The following is a 20000-nucleotide window of genomic DNA, read 5'->3' as shown; positions in this document are numbered from 1 at the left end:
TGTCTCTCTCTCTCTCTCTGTCTCTCTCTCTGTCTCTCTCTCTGTCTCTGTCTGTCTCTCTCTCTCTCTCTGTCTCTCTCTCTCTCTGTCTCTCTCTCTCTCTGTCTGTCTCTCTCTCTGTCTGTCTCTGTCTGTCTCTCTCTCTCTCGGGGGTGAAGCCTTGTGAGATGTTTAAATCTTAAACAGCTGTTTCATGTTGGAGTTTAGTTTCTCAGCTTGTTTCGGGGTAAATAAACGGCCACAACACAAACTTACATTGATTCGATTGTTATCATTTCATCAGTCATTAATTAACTTCTTTTATCATCTCAAAAGTGAAAATTCAGCTTTTCTGACTGATCTCTGAATTCACACTGAACATCTTTGGATTTTGAACCATCACACTAAACTGATGATGAAGATTTTTCAGGTTTTTGGACATTTTTTAGATAAAATGACGATCAATAATGAAAAGAATCATCAGTTTCAGCCTCCCAGAAAGACATAAATGATATGATGAAAAAGTGAGATAATAATTTAACACTGAGTTCATCAAAGCACAGATCAGTAAATCAATACGACCAAAAGAGACACGTGTTCCTTCATCAACATCATCTGTCACGAACCAGAATATGTGACACTTACTGATTAATAATCAACCAGAAAGGTTCAGTGAACTTACTGAGGAGGAAGGAGGTTCGTGGAGGACGCAGCGAGCCGGTGGAGCTCCGCAGGCCGAAGAGGAGGACGAGGAGGAGGACTGATGGAGACATGATGGAGGATGAAGACTGAGATGTGTTCCCCCGACACTCAGCGCTGACAGACTGTGACTGTGAAGAAACACTGAAGAAGATTGACCGCTTCCTCTTTACTGGTCTGAGGTCAGGAGGGGGGGGAGGAGGGGAGAGGAGGAGGAGGAGCAGGAGGAGGAGCAGGAGGGCTGAAAGCATCTCTGAACATCATCGTCACTCTGCTGCTGATAAGCCAACCCTCACCCAGATACATGAAACGTTCAGGAAGTCAAGAAGAAGAAGAAGGCGTTGGAGGAGACGAGTTTTAAAGTTTGTTTCTCAGTAAGAGAAGAGCGAGGTTTTGTTTCATGTGTTGCTCTGATTCACTTCATCGTGTCTCACTTCCTCTCGCTCTCTGGTTTCATATTTCACTCTTTGGCACACGAACAAACCACTGAGCTGAACACCGACACGAGGAGGAAGTCTGTTCTATAAACGACAGCCAAGCTCACAAACCTCAGCTGCTCGTCTTCACCTCTTTTATTTCTTTAGGTTTGAAAAGAAGTCAGGACCCAAATTCACCTTAATGCAGACGACAGAGACAGTTCAGTGAGTTTACTGTCAGAGAGAGGACACGGCAGCAGCTGTATGAAAGGAGCAGTTCACCATCATCTCCTCCTGATGATATAAAGTCAGGCTCAGCCATCGTCTCCTCCTGATGATATAAAGTCAGGCTCAGCCATCATCTCCTCCTGATGATATAAAGTCAGGCTCAGTCATCATCTCCTCCTGATGATATAAAGTCAGGTGAAGTCTCGTAGTCCACAGAACATTTCTGGAGCTTCACAGTAAAACAGAGTTGCAGCGTTCTGCTGAACAGCTGAAGCAGCTGGAGATGATTTAAAACGGAGAAACGAAAAAGAAAAAATACTCCAATACTCTGTTAAAGTTAGCCGGATTAGCTGTTAGCACCTCCTGTCTGCAGTGTGCTCATGGACATACAGACGTACGTCACTGGGTCACTATGACACTGAAGAAAACTTAAAAATATGACGTTTCTAAGGCAAGTTCTGCACATGTGTCTTTTTTGACAAGAAGTGTCCTTTAAGTTGAAGTCGTTCCTTTAAGTCCAGGGATGAGACAAGGAAAGTCCAGACAGGCAGGTGGAGACACTGTCCAGGTTCAGGTCACAGGACAGAAAACAGAAGCTTGCCCGTGATGACAACAAGAACGTGACGACTACCAGACTTCTGGCCGGCGTTTAAGTAAGAGGCTAACTGCTGAGAATGAGCTTATTAGCAGCTGGAAAGCCAGGAGACAAGTCTGAGGACACCTGGTGGACAGGTGGGTGAGGGCTCAAAAAGCAAACGTTTGACCATCTTTTGTTTTGCAGTTGGAGACAGACAGTCGGCAGATGTTTGAGGATCAGAGTGATCAAGAAGTGGAGAGAGGAAATGTAAGTGGGGTAAAGGTCACAGAGGCTCGTCTGCAATCAACAGGATAGTTTATTCTGAATTTAACAGGAAGTCAACAAAGAGTGAGGACAGGGGTCACGTGGGACTGAAGGAGCGTCGTGGTTAAAGACATCCAGCGGTAAACGATGTAGAGCAACTGGACTGAGACACGAGGGAATTACAGCGATGTAGACGAATCCAGCAGAAAATGGAAGTGGATTAAAATCAAGAATCATTATTATTCTGATGTGGGGAAGACGTGAAGAACACGGCTGAATATTCACAATTAATATTGAAATAAAACAGACGAAGCAGTAAAATGTCATAAAAACAGATGTGTCTTATTTAGTAATACAACCTGTGTTGGAGCCGCTGGGTCACATGACGTGGACGCTGCTGAAGATAAAAGCCGTCATCTTATTCAAATGTTTCCACAATAAAACATGACTCGTTTCTGCAGATGGTTTCGTGCTGCTGCCTTTTGGCTTCACTGACAGAAACACCTCCCAGACCCGCTTGAAGAAGAAGTCCCTCCAACACAGAACCATATCCTTTTTTATCAAGTCCAACTTCTCCCCGGATGAAGCGCTCATTGATTTAATGAGCATTTTAGTGTCCTGCTGGACCGGAGACACGGACCCGTCTCACTCACAGAACCACATTCAAACATCACAGCTGACTGGAACTGGGAAAAACTATTAGAAATCTCAAATGTCTCTTTTTAATGAGCAGACTGTTCTGTTCTGTTGGTTCTGTTGGTTCTGTTCTGTTTGTTCTGTTCTGTTTGTTCTGTTTGTTCTGTTCTGTTTGTTCTGTTTGTTCTGTTCTGTTTGTTCTGTTTGTTCCGTTTGTTCTGTTCTGTTGTGTTGTGTTCTGTTGTGTTCTGTTGTGTTTGTTCTGTTGTGTTCTGTTCTGTTTGGTCGTGCTGAGAATGGATCAGAATTTTTTACTTTTTAAAGTTCTTGAATACAAAATGAAAGTCTGTCTGACATCAAGCTCACACTAACGGAAACAGGAAGGGGCGGGACTTACGTCAGCCCTATCAATCTCCGGGTTCTGCTGGGTTTGACTCGGTTTGATTTGGCACATCAGCCCAGCGCGGCAAAATGAAGGTCAAAGTACGCGGCCGGCACCATCTTGTTAGAGCCCAACGCCGACGTTTTAATGTAGCGTCTTTGAATCCGCCTGTTTGAAAATGGACTCAGAGCCCAGTGAGCTGGAAGCTACCGAGCCAGCTAACGCTAACAAGCTGTCTGTGTTGACACATGAAGGTTATTACATTTAGCCTCATCGTACCAGACCGGCTGGTTCTGATCCAAACTGACCTGAACTGTAGCTGCAGAGCTACAACTGCCACCAGACTGTCCTCCGTCATCCTGCAGTCTTCTCCTCCGTCTCTTCTCTGGACGGCCTGGACATCACAGACGGTTTCAGCTCCTCCTGTCTCCTCATGTCTCCTCATGTCTGTCTCCTCCTGTCTGTCTCCTCATGTCTGTCTCCTCCTGTCTGTCTCCTGTCTGTCTCCTCCTGTCTGTCTCCTCATGTCTCCTCCTGTCTGTCTCCTCATGTCTGTCTCCTCCTGTCTGTCACCTCATGTCTCCTCCTGTCTGTCTCCTCCTGTCTGTCTCCTGTCTGTCTCCTCCTGTCTGTCTCCTCCTGTCTGTCTCCTCATGTCTGTCTCCTCCTGTCTGTCTCCTCATGTCTCCTCCTGTCTGTCTCCTCCTGTCTGTCTCCTCCTGTCTGTCTCTTCCTGTCTGTCTTCCTCCACTCCAGCTGTCCGGCTCTAGCAGCTGTCTGCTGGTTAACACTATCAGAACCGCCCATTAGTCCCACACACGGGCCTCTGTCCCTCCACTCCGGTCCGTGAGTCCAGTTGACACAGAAACACAGATTTTGTTCTGATATCTGGATTCAAACAGCACCAACAGGATGAGGTGAACATCAGCGACCAATGATCTGAGGTGAAGCCGCTCACAGCTGCCTGTCACTCAAAGAGGCCACGCCCCTAACGATGCGTCACTTCCAGCCTCATTATAATTTAAAGCAGTGAGTTACATGTAATTTCCTTTAAATATAAAAGTTGTGATGAAGACATCAGTTATCTTCAGAACCCAGCTGTGAACGATTAGTTCTGCTGGTTTCAGGTTCTCCCATCGGGAGACCCCGACCCTGGTGCTGACCCAGCTGATCAATCAAAAACCTCTTAATATTGTTTAATTCAAAATAATAAAATGACTAAATTCAAATCAATTAGAGATCCACAATGTTTGTAATCATATTAAATATTATTTTGTCCGGCGCTGATGACGAAGATACTGATGAAGATGAAAAAACCACACAGATGACGTAGAAACAGTCGGTTTTATTGAGGACATTTCCTCCAGCAGCAAATACGTGAACACAACGGGACAGCATGAATACAGATCAATCAACCAATCAATCAGTCAATCAATCAATCAACCAACCAGTCAATCAATCAATCAATCAATCAACCAACCAACCAACCAGTCAATCAATCAATCAATCAATCAATCAATCAACCAACCAACCAGTTAATCAATCAACCAACCAACCAACCAACCAGTCAATCAATCAATCAATCAATCAACCAATCAACCAACCAGTCAATCAATCAATCAATCAACCAACCAGTTAATCAATCAACCAACCAACCAACCAATCAGTCAATCAATCAACCAATCAGTCAATCAATCAACCAACCAACCAACCAGTCAATCAATCAACCAATCAGTCAATCAATCAACCAATCAGTCAATCAATCAACCAATCAGTCAATCAATCAACCAACCAACCAATCAGTCAATCAATCAGTCAATCAATCAGACAATCAATAAATCAATCAACCAACCAACTAATCAACCAATCAGTCAGTCAATCAATCAATTAACTAATCAATCAGTCAATCAATCAGTCCACCTGGATGTTCACTCAGACTCTTTAAGGATCGTCGGTTTCTTTCTTTAATCTTTGACAATGTAGCGAGTAGTGACATCACTTCCTGTGGGCGGGGCATTCTCACATGTTGCCTTTTGTAGTGTCCAATCAGGAGCTTTAAGACACTTTTACTGACACATTTTAAAAGTAAAAAAAAGTGTTTTTACTCACAACTGGTGCAGGAAAGTAACTAAGTACTTTTACTCAATTGTTGTACTTCAGTAAAATCGAGGTACTTGACACCACGTCTCAGAGACATGTGCTGTACTCTGTACTCCACTACTGCTGTGTGCAGGTGAACGCTGTGTGTCCAGGTGAACGCTGTGTCCAGGTGAACTCTGTGTGTCCAGGTGAACGCTGTGTCCAGATAGACGCTGTGTGTCCAGGTGAACGCTGTGTCCAGGTGAACTCTGTGTCCAGGTGAACTCTGTGTCCAGAGACTGTGGTGTTGACTGTTTGTGGTGAACTGAAGGATGAAGAGCTCCTTTATGTTCTTCAGGTGAATAAAGTCTTTAACGCTCCTGGATCAGCTGGAGACGCCTCGTCAGAGCTGAGAGCAGATACCAGGTTGATCTTATAGACCATGATGCATTGCTGCAGATTAAAGCAGCCAACAGGATATAAAGGGGTTGAAACCTTAAACATCTACAGTAAAATGACACGTACACATGAATGCAGCAGGAATATGAACCCACAAACATCAGATACAGAAACACTGACAGCGAATAGATTAATGCACAATGAGTACTTTCACTGTAAGTACATGTTGCTGATAATACTCACATTACTTTTAGTGAAGTAAAGTATCTGAGTACTGAGTACTACCTCAAAGGAATCAAACCTGCAACTTCCTCACAACGACAGGACAGTGAACGTCTCACAGTGGCAACACAGAAACTACAAAAGGCAACATGTCACATTTCCCACCGTCTTTAAAGGTGTCATCTGTAAGAACTACAGGGGGCAGCATAACCACTAACTGCTGCTCACTATACTCTCTGCAGCAACTAGCTGCTGTTAGCAGGTTAGCTGTGGACCAGTTAGCTGACTGGAGACTGGGACTGAACTCGGCCTCTGAGAGAGACGGAGGTCAGTGTGAAGACAGAGGACACAGTACAGAGGTGATTTACAGCAGCTCTGACCAGGACTATGACTCCGGGGACGAGAAGACACAGCAGGAGAGGACAGAGAGAGAGACAGGAGAGGACAGAGAGAGACAGGAGAGGACAGAGAGAGAGAGACAGGAGAGGACAGAGAGAGGGACAGGAGAGAGGCAGGAGAGGACAGAGAGAGGACAGAAAGAGAGACAGGAGAGGACAGAGAGAGACAGGAGAGGACAGAGAGAGACAGGAGAGGACAGAGAGAGACAGGAGAGGACAGAGAGAGGGACAGGAGAGGACAGAGAGAGGGACAGGAGAGAGGCAGGAGAGGACAGAAAGAGAGACAGGAGAGGACAGAGAGAGGCAGGAGAGGACAGAGAGAGACAGAATATTTCCATGTTACTCTGTGAACTGAGGGTTTATCTGGACCGAACCAGAGGAGACTGTGGAGACAAACCAACACTGTTCTGGTGACTGTGACTCAGTCTGAATGAAGTGTGTTTGACGAGTGAACGAGGCGATGAAGCTCGTCTGAGTTCAGTCTCAGAGACAAACTTGAGTTCAGACGGTTTATTTTTCTGTTATAATGAAAATATGAGTAAAAATATTTGTGTCTTCACATCAGTGAGTTCATGTTGTCGGCTTGTCAGACTCAGCAGTGAACTGGCTGCTTTACACCTCCAGCTGAAGCTACAGGCGTCAGACCGTCACCTCTGAGGTCCACAGTGCTGTTAGGAGGCTAGCTGGTTAGCATGCTAACTTCAGTAGACGTCTCTGACATCTCCTGCTCCTTTAAACTCCGGCTCAGCTTTCAGGTTTTTTATCTGATTATTATTTTGGTCTCTGCTTTGACTTAATGTCTTCTCACCTGATTATTGAAGATAAAGCATCCGTATCAACACATTCAGATCTTTTATTTCAGATCTCTTGCGGCTGCTCGTGTTTAAAATGTAACATTTGTAGACAGAAGTTCTGAGCTGCTGACTGAACACAGCAGCTGTTACATGATTCATCCGGCTCGTCTTTGGCGTAACATTATGAACATTCATCACATTCCTGACTCTCTCCCAAAGAAGTCTCAAGGCGGTTTATAAAAGTAAAAACTTGATCCAGCACAGTTACTGGGACAGAACCAGTCCTCCTGGTAAGGCTTCAACAGTCCGACAGTCCAACAAGAATCTGAGCTACAGAGAAACAACACCTGTGTTCAGGTGTCCAGAGGTTCAGTCCAAGACGTCTGTGGACAATCCTGACGGTTTATAGGTCAAAGATATGACAGAGTGAATCTGAGAGTCAAGAATCAGGTCCAAATATGATTTAAAGTCAGAATATTCTGTGACAAAGCTGAAACGTTTCAAGAAATAGGTTGTGAAATATGATGAGAACATTTAGAGAAATAACGTCGAGAACTGTGTAGAAGTGTCTTCAGAATAAAGTCTTTGAGGACAAAGTTGTAATATTTCAGGAATAATGTTGAAATATTTTGACTTTATCCTCCAAAAGTTATATTTCAGTTCTTGACTTATTCAGACTTTTTCTCAAAATATTAAATAATATTAATAATAATAATATATTTTTTCCAACAGATTTACGACTTTTTTCTCAAATTTTCCGACTTCATTCTTAAAATCTCAGATTGACTCATCATCCTTCACACGCGGGTCGACCCAAACCTTCAGTTCTTCAGGATCCATAAACACTGTCCACCTTTGGTAAAGGGTGAGTTTGTGATTTTACAGCATGTGATGGAAGTTTAGTCTCCTGTTGAATAAATACTGAGTCCAGTAGAAGAAGGTTCGGTCCAACTTCATGACGACAGAATCCCATTTATTAAAATCCATCTGAGAAGACGCCGGTTGTCCGTCTGAACTGCAGGAGTGAAGACTTTTCTTCTACATTCACTTAATTCAGCTAAAAAACAATAAAAAACTGTCTCTAACTTCCAGAGGAAGCTCCTCGGCGTCCTGCAGGCGGCCCGGCACCAGTTTGGGAGCCGCTCTGCTAACTAGTCTACATTCAGACGCACAGGTTTGAGTCCCGTCTCAGGGTCCTTGAGCAAGGCACTGAAGCCCCTGTTGGCTCCAGGGGGCGCTGTATCACAAAGACACTTTAACGTGACATCATCTGCGGCAGCCGTCAGTCAGAGTCCACATCATCGCTGCCGAGGTGCTGCTGAGCAAGGCACTGAGCTTTGGACACACATCAACATTTATTTACAGTTCAACAGAGAGAAATCCGATGACTGAGTGCAAACTGGACAATAATCATCATCATCTTCATTAAGTCCCTCCGCAGCCTCCGGACCGGGCCGAGGTTAAAGTGGAGACGAGTCGACTTTCTGAGGGTTTGTGGGTCGAGTGGGAGGAACAGGAGGACGTCTGCAGACAGAAACAACACGGTTACTCATCATGTCTCACATTCATCCATCTGTTTCCATCAGACCTGCTCAGCTCCAGCGTTTGAAGAAGAGAGACGACATTGTTTTGGTTCATTGATGGTTAAAGTAATGAACAGGAACCAGGAGGAGGCGTGACCCGTGACCCGTGGGCCCGTCACAACACTACAACACTTTAGTTTGTTCAGCTGTGAGTAATTCTATCTGAACTGGAGCAACGAGTCGTTAATCAACAGAAAATGAATCAGCAACTATTCTGATAATCGATCAATTGTGGATAATTCAAGACATTTTCAAATATATGTCTTTATATGGCAGGGACAGTGCTCAGCTCTTAGCTGTACCAGTTAGCTATAAGCTAATTTAGTTTGGTTTCAGTGGGTTTGAGTTATTTTTTACAGTTTGGTTCAATACTGTGATCCGGTTCTGTATCTGAGTCCAGGTGGATCAGAACAGTTTGTCCAGCTGCTCTTTGAACAGCTTCCTCTTCTGAAGAGAAGCTGCTGTCTCACCTGATTTGGCTTCTTATATTTACAACTAGTTACATTTTTGTTATTACAGAGAACGTAAAGTACCGAATAAAGGAACCAGTATCCATTCGAATGTCAACGGTACCCGACCCTCGAGAACCACGCAGGTCCAGACTCTCTAAAGATGTCGTCTCTTTCAGTAACTTTGTCACTTCCTGTCCGCTCCCTCAGTGCCTCTGATCTCCACCTGCTGTTTCAGTCTCACCTGTTGGGACCAGCTGCAGGTGCGACGGCTCCGTGCGGTGGAGGTTTGGGGTTGGGGGTGTAGGTGGGGTGAAGGGGCAGGTGGGGGTGTGGCATCGGGGCCATGAGGCGGGGCTTAACGGGCACCACAGGTTTGGGTGGAGCAGGGACCTGAGAAGAGAAACAAATACGATGTTAGCACATTCAAACAAACACTTCTTGTCTCTACACACGTCACACTGCCATCTAGTGGTCAGACGTCTGTCACCTGTGAGCTCATTTTGTTTCTGCTCAGGTGTTTTAATCATCGTGTATCTACAAAAGCAGAAGCTGTGAGCTGAAGGTCGGGTCTGAACGAGGCTGTGGTGCTGCAGGTGGATGTCGAGCAGCTTCACCACACAAACTGTTTTCAGACACATTTTCTGCTTCTTCTGTGCGAAAGTGAAACTCATCACCGGTTGCAAATGTGTTTCAAATTAAAAGCCTGTTAGTGGTTCAAAAAGCTTTCCTAGTAATCTTTTAATGTGAAACATTTGCAGGAAGTAGCTTCTTTCACTGACGGTCACCATGATTGCAAAACCAACAACTGGCACAGCTGAGGCTCATTTGTGTTCCTGAACGCCACACGTCTGATTCCAGCATTCATGTCCAACTAATCACCTCTATTGATTGTCTCTGATCAAACCAACACTGACCGATCAATCAGGCAGAATTACACGATCAATCACAGGCGTATTACATTCTTTCTACATGCTAAGTACATACAAGCTACATGCTAACAGCCACCAGTGCGGTGTACCTGTCCAGGTGAGACGGGGTCAGGGGGGAGGGGCTTGTTGGGTGGAGCTGGCCGACTCACCCGCAGCTGGAAGGTTAGTGAGGAGGAAGAGAGAAGATGTTTTACACTTCCTGTTTGATGAGGTCAGGAGGAAACAGACGGCAGCATGCTGAGACGTTAAATTAGATCATTTAAAAACATCTTAATGAAACTAAATATGAAGTATAATCAGTGCTGCGCGCAGATATAAAGACTGAGTCACACCAGACTGATGCTGCGTTCATGTGCTCCTCGTGATGGTTCAACTTCCAGAGTTGTTCTTCTGACTTTAGTGTGTTCATGTTACGTCGTAATGTGAGAGCAACATTTTATCTCTCAGAGCGTTTAAACTACACTTCAACAGCTGTTTCCAGCGTTTGGAAATATATTTCACAAACATGCATGTTACCATCAACCCAAAGTCTTTCAGCATCATGTGACGCCATCCTGTGTGCCAACATTTCCTCAGACTTTCCAAGTTGTTGCTCCGACTTTAGGGGACGTTTTTTCTGATTCTTCGGACCGCACATGAACACACTACGAATCTGTTCATCAACCAAGTCATCAGAATAGACGTTGACATGACACGTACAAATTTAGCGTATCTGTGGTCTCAGAAACGCAAAATGCCAACATTTTATTTTAATGTAATCAGAGGATCGACTCGCGGAGATGAAGTTAATTCATGCAGCTCAGAAAACAGAGTTTTAGATCTTTGCACTTGACCGATAGCAAACTGTCCTCCCAGTGCTAACAGATAGCAGCTCAAGTATCAGCTGTGTGTCACCATCCAGTTTTTTACAACCTAGATCTGTTGCTACTGTTGCTGGCGAGAGCTAGCAGGCTCCAAGCTAGCGAGCCAATTAACTGTTTAACGGGTCACTGCGTCATTAAAAAATAAAACGATTCCCACTGAAACCAACAATGAACTGATGCTACTGAGCTGGAGCGATCAGTCGATTAACTGATTAGTCAACTGACATTTATTCGTCTTATATGAAGGTCAGTTGGTTGGACCAGGTTCTGATGTGACTCGTGGAGCAGATTAATCAATGATTAATGATGTCCAATCAGTTGGACAGATATGGCATCCTCCACGGATACAAGATGATGCATTTGAGTGTGTGTGTAACTAATTACATGCCTTCCCTTAATTGACCCGGTACGGTAAATAGTTGAAGATGGGGCATGTGTGTGCGGGCAGGAGTCACTGTAGGTTGGACGTTCTCGCGGGAGTTCGAAGTTTCTCGATAATTCAGAAAAAAAATTACTCCGAAAAACAGGAAAAGAATTATTCAGAAAAACAAACCAAAAAATAAATTACTCAGAAAAAACGGAGTTTGTTTTTTTTTTCAAGTGAATGCAATATGCTTCGGTACCGCTCATCGAGCTTCATCAAACTTTAAATAATTGTGTCTTCTCTCCTCCGACCAGCAGGTGGAGCTGCAGCTGTGACGTGAGGTCGATCTGTACGTGTGGTGCAGACAAACACAGGACAGACAGGAACACTACACACTACAGGCGACAGGTGACTGTACCTGGCTGTAGGGGTCGGGGGGCAGAGGCTTGGTGGGGGGGGCTGGTCGCGGTTTAGCAGATTTTTGCTGAAGCAGCAGAAATAAAAGTGAGAGAGCAGCAGGTCAGTGACTGGATCAAACGTTTGATGTGTGATGTTTCTCTTGGTGAACATGAAGACTCAGCGTGTTTTCAGTCTTTGTAAAGTTAAAGTTCAGGAAGTCCTTCACTGCAGCCTGGATGGTACTGAGGACAGAGCCACCTGCTGGTCAGGAAACTGCACTACATGAGACCAGATGATCTTATGATCCATGTGTGACGCCATGTTTCATGCTCACACTGAACCTGCTGACTGAGCCAGAATATAACTGTTTATATCTTAAACTCTACCTTAAAGCTTAGACACAAACATCAATAAATATCATATTCTTACTGATTCGACGGGTCTTCACAGGTCCGATCCACTGAGAACTGACCTGAGGTCTGAGTCAGACCAGGTCCAAACGATCCTACAGGTCTGTCAGGATCCGATGTGACTCTACATGTGTGAACCCAAACATCCACCCTGTCATAATGTACCGTGATGTGTTCACTGTCATCATGTAACGTCTGTGAGGAGCAGTGTTTCCTCGGCAGATCAATAACTGAGGCTGACTGTGAAGGACGTTGATTATTAATCATAACCTCGTAACATCCAGGACCAACTCCACATGATGAATTCTGGACTCTCACAGACTTCACAGGAACTGTGTGAGTCCAGATCCTGATCGGTATCATCATCACTGAACGTGAAGTGTGACATTAAAATGAAGTCAGATCCAGATTTTGGTCGAAGACAATTACAGATTGTTCAGATCAGCTGTCTTCTGGACCGGTTCTGACTGTCCTCGGTTCTCTTTCAGATCCTGTCTCTGTTCATTCATACTCGTCTTGTTTGAGGTGGTTTTACGTGGCTCTGGTTCAGATCAGGTCCACAGTTTTGGACCCGTGAAGACCTCGACTTCAGACAAAAAGACTCAAACACAACTGGACAACGGTCACCACACGAGACGAGACGAGACGACACAGAAACACAAACCAGACGATAACTGATCAGATCAAACAGACGGTCAGACCTCCAGGTGAGGTCCGATCAGGTTACCTGCGGTGGGGGTTTTAGGGCGGGGTCAGGGGGGAGTGGCTTATTGGGAGGAGCAGGTCTGTCATGAACCTGATAGGAGAGAAAACAGGAAGCAGAAGCAGAGTGACGGCTGAGACATGCACAGCAGAGGAGCGTCTACCAGAGGTCAAAGGTCAAACGAGCAGGTGTGTTAATGTGAGCTAAAGAGGAAGAAAAAACATCTGCAGCTGTGTCACTTCCTTCTTCCTGTTCTTTCACAATAAAACCATGTTGAAAGATGTTTTCTCAAATGATTCATCAGGTCAGAGGTTCAAGATGAAACTTAAACTTCCTGTTTCACATGGAAGTAAAGCTCACTCAAAAGCCTTCGACATTTATAACAAATTAGACGTGAATCAGCATAAAGTTCACGCTGCTCCACATGTTGGCAAAAGTACGATAATCGAGTATTTCTGTTTCTGATTGGAGTGAATAAACACGTCTGTGCTCTCTGAGAGAAACAACTCGTCAAACCTTCTATCAGGTCTGTTGGAAGCTTTTCGGGGGCGGAGTCAGTGGAGGTGGGGTTGCTGTGGTTACCTCTTTGTGGGGCGGAGTCAGTGGGATGTCAGTGGGAGGGTTCAGGTGGTATCTCAGAGGTCGGACCTGCTCTCCGTTCCTGCCGTCCACTCGCTCCATCACCGGCGTTCTGACAGGAAGTTAAATCAAAAACATCATTAAACACACACACACACACACACACACACACACACACACACACACACACTGTGAGGTCTGACTGAAGGGCTTCACTGTCATCAGGTGGTCACAGCTGGAGCAGGAGGTCACTGGGTTTGACTGTTAACATCGATGTCAGAACTTTATCTTCCAATTAAAAATGACTTCTCTGTCAGCTGACCACACATCAGCACGACATCACTGAGGCGCTAACGAAAGACTAAACCAACGAGTCCAACACACGCACTTAAAGCTGCACTTCAGTATTTGATTCATCAGTCAGCTGTCACGTCTTCAGTTACAGGACAGCTGAATCTGGATCAGCTGAATCTGGATCAGCTGAATCTGGATCAGTGCAGCTTTAAGTTCAGATCAGAGAGCTGAAGGTTTAAATCTTCATTCAAACCTCCAGTTCTCTGGCTCTACAGGGACGGACTACAGACCAGGACCAGCTGGACCCAGCAGGTCTGAGGAGGACCAGCAGTACCTGGAGACGTGGGCGGGGTCAAACTCCAAACCCAACATCTCACTGTAAGTCACACTGCATCGTGGGTAAGAAAACACAGCAGACGAGTTCAGAGACGCTCGTTAGTGCAAAACATTGAATCAGATCCACAGTTAGCTTTCATTAGCATCAACAGATATTGTTTTAGCATTTTAGCATCATTTAAGTGTTTATGAATGTATTTATCAACAAATACACACATTGTTGTAATTTTACTACAATAAACAAAAATGTGAAATGTGTTGTGTCGCGCTGTGAGGTGACTGAAGACGTAACCAACACAGCTCTGTACGAAAAGTGTCACGAGATCAGTGTCGATGACCTGAAACTGAGTTATATAATATTATATTGTTTATTTAACAGTCAGACAAAAACTATTTGTTTTGAGATTTTAAGAATATAAAGTCAAAGTGTTTCAAGAAAAACTTCAGCATTTATTCTGTTTTTTAAAAAGTAGAAACTTTCAAAGAAAAAAAACAAATTTTCTTTATAATTTATAAAAAAATCAGACTAAAAAATAAAAAAGTATAAAAATGAGTGTTGTTACCGGTTGTGCTGTCGGGCTTTGTGAAACGGGCTGTTGGGTCCCAGACAGAAGAGACTCCGACGGAAACGAGGGAAGCGCAGAGCGAGGAAGATGAGGACGACAGGCAGGATGAAGAGGAAGATGACGAGCAGAGCCACTCGGACCGGGTCGGACTCTGAACAGAGGGGGAGGACGGGGTTAATGAGGCTCAGAGAGGGTCAAACAGTACTGATCACACAGTACCGATCAGTGTGCTTGGTACCTGGAGCAGCTGTGGCCGGCCCGCTGTCCACGCTGCCACCGTGACCGGAGTACCTGCAGTCAGGTGGAGCCCAGCCGGCGTCACAGTGACAGTTCTTATTACTGTTACACACCTGAAACACAGCAGCACAACACGTCACACAAAAACACACTGCACACAAAACTCTGGAGCGTATTTGTCCTTTCTGATGTTCAGACAGGTGAGAGGATCACAGACAGGTGAGAGGATCAGACAGGTGAGAGGATCACAGACAGGTGAGAGGATCACAGACAGGTGAGAGGATCAGTCAGGTGAGAGGATCACAGACAGGTGAGAGGATCAGACAGGTGAGAGGATCAGTCAGGTGAGAGGATCAGTCAGGTGAGAGGATCACAGACAGGTGAGAGGATCACAGACAGGTGTGAGGATCACAGTCAGGTGAGAGGATCAGTCAGGTGAGAGGATCACAGACAGGTGAGAGGATCAGTCAGGTGAGAGGATCACAGACAGGTGAGAGGATCAGACAGGTGAGAGGATCACAGACAGGTGAGAGGATCACAGACAGGTGAGAGGATCACAGACAGGTGAGAGGATCAGACAGGTGAGAGGATCAGTCAGGTGAGAGGATCACAGACAGGTGAGAGGATCAGACAGGTGAGAGGATCAGTCAGGTGAGAGGATCAGACAGGTGAGAGCATCAGTCAGGTGAGAGGATCAGACAGGTGAGAGGATCAGTCAGGTGAGAGGATCAGTCAGGTGAGAGGATCACAGACAGGTGAGAGGATCAGACAGGTGAGAGGATCACAGACAGGTGTGAGGATCAGTCAGGTGAGAGGATCACAGACAGGTGAGAGGATCAGTCAGGTGAGAGGATCACAGTCAGGTGAGAGGATCAGACAGGTGAGAGGATCACAGACAGGTGTGAGGATCACAGACAGGTGAGAGGATCAGACAGGTGAGAGGATCAGACAGGTGAGAGGATCAGTCAGGTGAGAGGATCACAGACAGGTGAGAGGATCAGACAGGTGAGAGGATCAGTCAGGTGAGAGGATCAGACAGGTGAGAGGATCAGTCAGGTGAGAGGATCAGTCAGGTGAGAGGATCAGACAGGTGAGAGGATCACAGACAGGTGAGAGGATCAGACAGGTGAGAGGATCAGTCAGGTGAGAGGATCAGACAGGTGAGAGGATCAGACAGGTGAGAGGATCACAGACAGGTGAGAGGATCAGACAGGTGAGAGGATCACAGACAGGTGTGAGGATCACAGACAGGTGAGAGGATCAGTCAGGTGAGAGGATCACAGACAGGTGTGAGGATCAGTCAGGTGAGAGGATCACAGACAGGTGTGAGGATCACAGACAGGTGTGTAGCACCTGTTCACAGTTTGTGAGTTAGTGATGTCATGACGAGCATCATTCAGAGCTGAATGTTGTCACATGAACCGTTCTCTTTGTTTTCTTCTTCTGATCAATATTTTCATCCAAACCCTCAAAAATATTGGAGTGAAGTTAACAGGATGTGTTCTGTGACACACTCGTGGTCCGCTCACCCCGTGACCGTTACACTTCCTGCGGCAGTCATCCACACCGAACACCGACACGTCCTGACACCTCTGGTTCAAACACGCCTGAAACACAGAAACATCTGGTAAACATCTGAAATGAGACGTTCAAGGATTCCAGCTTCTTCTGATCAAACAGAACTGATGTGACTCAGAGAATATTAACAGCCTTTGATGCTCAAACATAACTGACGTGTTCTGACGACCATCTTTAAACAACTTTTTGTTCTCGCATCAATATTTGCAGATAGTAACGTGTTTAGTTCATTCTGAAGCATAAAGCTTCTGTCCTCTCTGTGCTGTAGCTCCTGCAGCCTGCAGAGGGCGCTGTCTGACCTTGCCGGGGCTGCAGGCGGTGCCCTGGGCCACGGTGGCCGGGTCGGACACGTCGTCTCCCAGGTGGAAGAAGGTTCCTCTGCAGACCAGGTCGCTGCTGTTGAGGCGGACTTTGGTGGTGAGGATCTCAGCGTTGGTACCCAGCAGGGGGCGCTCCCTCCCGCCCTGACACTGGATCCTGCCGCAGTGCACGTCACTGCAACACAACAGGAAGTGATGTCACTGCATGTCTCTACAGCATGGTTAGTTTTCACCTTCACTCTGTGTACTGTGTGTGTACTGTGTGTGTACTGTGTGTACTATGTGTGTATTGTGTGTGTACTGTGTGTACTATGTGTGTACTGTGTGTGTACTGTGTGTGCTATGTGTGTACTGTGTGTACTGTGTGTGTACTGTCTGTGTACTGTGTGTACTGTGTGTGTACTGTGTGTACTGTGTGTGCTATGTGTGTGTACTGTGTGTACTATGTGTGTACTGTGTGTGCTATGTGTGTACTGTGTGTGTACTGTCTGTGTACTGTGTGTACTGTGTGTGTACTGTGTGTACTGTGTGTACTGTGTGTGTACTGTGTGTACTGTGTGTACTGTCTGTGTACTGTGTGTACTGTGTACTCACGAGTTTGCACAGGGGACGTAGGAGCCGTTTGTCAGCTGACCACAGTTTCCATATTTGTTTCCCTGTTTGTTGACTGATGAGAAACAGACGGCCGGAGCGCTGGTGGCATCTGAAGACAGACAGACAGAGAGACAGAGAGAGAGAGAGACAGAGAGACAGACAGAGAGAGAGACAGAGAGAGAGACAGACAGAGAGAGAGACAGAGAGAGAGACAGACAGAGAGAGAGACAGAGAGACAGACAGAGAGAGAGACAGAGTGACAGTCAGACAGGTAGGTTATCCTGGTACTGACCAAACTGGTAAACTGGTTTTAGACCAGAACTAGCTTTGGGTAGGTGTTAGATAGAGATATGAACCGGTTCAAGGTCAGTGTGAACCGGTTTCAGCTGTAGCTGTATATAAACTGGTGTCTTACTGGGTCCCCACAGCATCTGGCACTGGGTGTGCATGCTGGCACAGACTCCTCCGTAGCAGAAGGAGTTTTTGTCCTCGCAGGTTTCTCCATTCTGCAGAAAGACGTTGGGGGGGCAGTACGGGGAGGAACCGGTGCAGAACTCGGGGAGGTCGCACTCTCCGAGCGGCTCGCGACACACCGAACCTGCCGCACGCAGCTGAGGAGGGAGGAAGAAATAAACTGGATCAGATGTTGAGAGGAAAGTGAAACTGTGTGTGTGTGTGTGTGTGTGTGTGTGTGTGTGTGTGTGTGTGTGTGTCACTCTGACCTTGCAGTCTTGGCAGCAGATGCCGTCAGACGAGCACTGAGCTCCAGGAACCAGCTGACAGGTGGAGGCGTTACAGCAGGGGTCCTCACACTCCTGACCAATCAGAGCACAGCAACATATCAACAGGAAGTACAGCAGCTCACTTACAGGACAAATATAACTCAGACAGGTGTGCAGACAGACAGGTGTACAGGTGTGCAGGTGTGCAGACAGACAGGTGTACAGGTGTACAGGTGTGCGGACAGACAGGTGTACAGGTGTACAGGTGAGCACCTCCAGCAGGCCGCAGTCACACTCCTCTCCTTTCTCCACGTACAGGTTTCCACAGCGAGGTCCTCCCAGCAGGCGGTCCGGCTGCGGGACGTTGAACAGACACATCCCGCCGCCGTGCAGCAGGCTGATGGACAGATCTGCAGCGCTGCAGCTGCTGAACTGCTGACCCGGCATGAACCTGAGGGTCAGAGGTCAGAGGTCAGAGGTCATGCAGGGAGGGAATAACACAGCGGGACACGGTCACTCATGATGCTACTACAACAGCAGAACAGAGGAAGAAGCAATCAGATCCGTTACAGCCTCCTCCAAAAACTGAGTTTAAACTTGACTGTATAATAAAGTGACATCCTCCTCAGGGACTCAGCTGACCCGGTTTAATGTTCTGATACTGACCCGGTTGAGGGCTCCATGATGCATCCTCCGAGCCGCGGTTCGTTCTGACAGGAGCAGCGGCGGTCGGCTGTGTCGTGACTCATCCCCAGGTTGTGACCGAGCTCATGAGCAACAGTGGAGGCGACGCCCAACACACTGACCAGGTGGTCCTGAAGAGAGAGAGACAGGTGTTTAGACCGACCCACTTCCTGTCAGACAGACCCACTTCCTGTCAGACAGACTCACTTCCTGTCAGACAGACTCACTTCCTGTCAGACAGACGCTGGCGTCTCCCTCCTGAATGTGTGTGAACACAGAAACTCAAGTTTTGTTGTAGTTTTGAAGAGAATGACAATAAATTCTACTGGATTCAAACCCGCAACCTCACTCGTCTCCATCTCAGCTGTTTCCTGTTTATAAAGTTCCAGGCTTCAAAATAAAGGCGTGACCACTCACCACATTGACCCCGCCCGACCGGTCTCTGGAGCACATGGACGACTGAGACGCCATCCCCACCGTGGTGCCGTCGAAAGAGCCGCCCCTGTGAAACACACATGAAGCCATGACGATCGATCGATCGATCAGAATCTGAAGCTTTTGATCAGTTACTCGTGGCTGTGCTCCTACATGACCAGCTGGGCGTTGTCATGGTGAAGGCGGGGCAGCAGCTCTCTGGTTCTCCACTCCAGGAAGTTGTTGAGGGTGTCGGTGGGACTCTTCTCCACCCGGATCTTATCCCAGTCGCTCCAGATCTCCAGACCCGTCAACGCCACGCGGACGTTCAGAGGACGGTAGAACTGAAACAGACAGAAGAGAGACGGCTCGGTTCTTCTTCTACTTCAGATTTAAACTGGGTCACTGTCACTGGGAGGTCAAAGGTCCCGGCTCTCACCCAGTCCACCTGGTTGGCCACGTCCAGCATGCGGTAGATGATGGTCTTATTGTTCTTCTGGTAGTTCAGAAACTGTGAAAAGCACAAAAAATACACAAGAAGAGCTGATTTAGAGATGAAGTGCTGCCATCTAGTGAAATAAAGATTTAAAACAAGTTTTCTTTGAGAGTTTTATTGAAGCCTGTGAAGCTCTGATGAGGAGAGTAATCTACACAGAGACAGGTAATGAGCAGAGACGGGACACGGTGAGGTCAACATGAGAACAATGTGCTCAAAAACTGTCCATCATGAATCTGACATTATTATGAGGTGAGATGTGACATCAGTGGAGAAATCTGCCAATCAATGAATGAAGAAACTAATCAGCAGATTAATCAATAATAATGCTGTGAAACATGGACACACACTGACCTCCTGGTGATCGGCCACCAGCACCAGCTCGATGTATTTGGTCTCAGACA

At 46.4% G+C, this 20000-nt stretch overlaps 2 protein-coding genes across 4 annotated transcripts in view; both read right to left on the bottom strand.

Annotated features, from left to right (window-relative positions):
• The window catches only part of LOC141012567 (semaphorin-4A-like), an 18794-nt gene extending 17976 nt beyond the window's left edge, over positions 1-818 (bottom strand). The window contains exon 1 of the mRNA XM_073486074.1: positions 662-818. Within this exon, the coding sequence (XP_073342175.1) occupies positions 662-752 (91 nt within the window). The 5' untranslated portion in view covers positions 753-818. The remainder of the gene's footprint in view (positions 1-661) is intronic.
• Positions 819-5131: 4313 nt separating this feature from the next.
• The window catches only part of adam15 (ADAM metallopeptidase domain 15), a 25368-nt gene continuing 10499 nt past the window's right edge, over positions 5132-20000 (bottom strand). The window contains exons 7-25 of one of the 3 annotated variants that reach the window (XM_073485427.1): positions 19951-20000; positions 19540-19611; positions 19275-19444; positions 19104-19188; positions 18669-18817; positions 18276-18453; positions 18003-18095; positions 17696-17891; positions 17281-17389; positions 16666-16861; positions 16318-16395; positions 14790-14901; positions 14549-14702; positions 13359-13467; positions 12801-12869; positions 11683-11748; positions 10127-10192; positions 9350-9498; positions 5132-8597 (exon numbers count right to left, since the gene is read on the bottom strand). The exon at positions 19951-20000 is cut by the window's right edge and continues 16 nt beyond it. In XM_073485427.1, coding sequence (XP_073341528.1) covers positions 8534-8597; positions 9350-9498; positions 10127-10192; positions 11683-11748; positions 12801-12869; positions 13359-13467; positions 14549-14702; positions 14790-14901; positions 16318-16395; positions 16666-16861; positions 17281-17389; positions 17696-17891; positions 18003-18095; positions 18276-18453; positions 18669-18817; positions 19104-19188; positions 19275-19444; positions 19540-19611; positions 19951-20000 — 2165 coding nt within the window. In that variant the 3' untranslated portion in view covers positions 5132-8533. The remainder of the gene's footprint in view (positions 8598-9349; positions 9499-10126; positions 10193-11682; positions 11749-12800; positions 12870-13358; positions 13468-14548; positions 14703-14789; positions 14902-16317; positions 16396-16665; positions 16862-17280; positions 17390-17695; positions 17892-18002; positions 18096-18275; positions 18454-18668; positions 18818-19103; positions 19189-19274; positions 19445-19539; positions 19612-19950) is intronic. The other 2 variants (XM_073485428.1, XM_073485429.1) reach the window with 2 other exon arrangements.

Source organism: Pagrus major, chromosome 17 (assembly GCF_040436345.1).
Source record: "Pagrus major chromosome 17, Pma_NU_1.0".
Lineage (NCBI taxonomy): Eukaryota > Metazoa > Chordata > Actinopteri > Spariformes > Sparidae > Pagrus > Pagrus major.
Note: the sequence above shows the minus strand (reverse complement) of the source record. Positions and strands in the feature narration are given on the sequence as shown.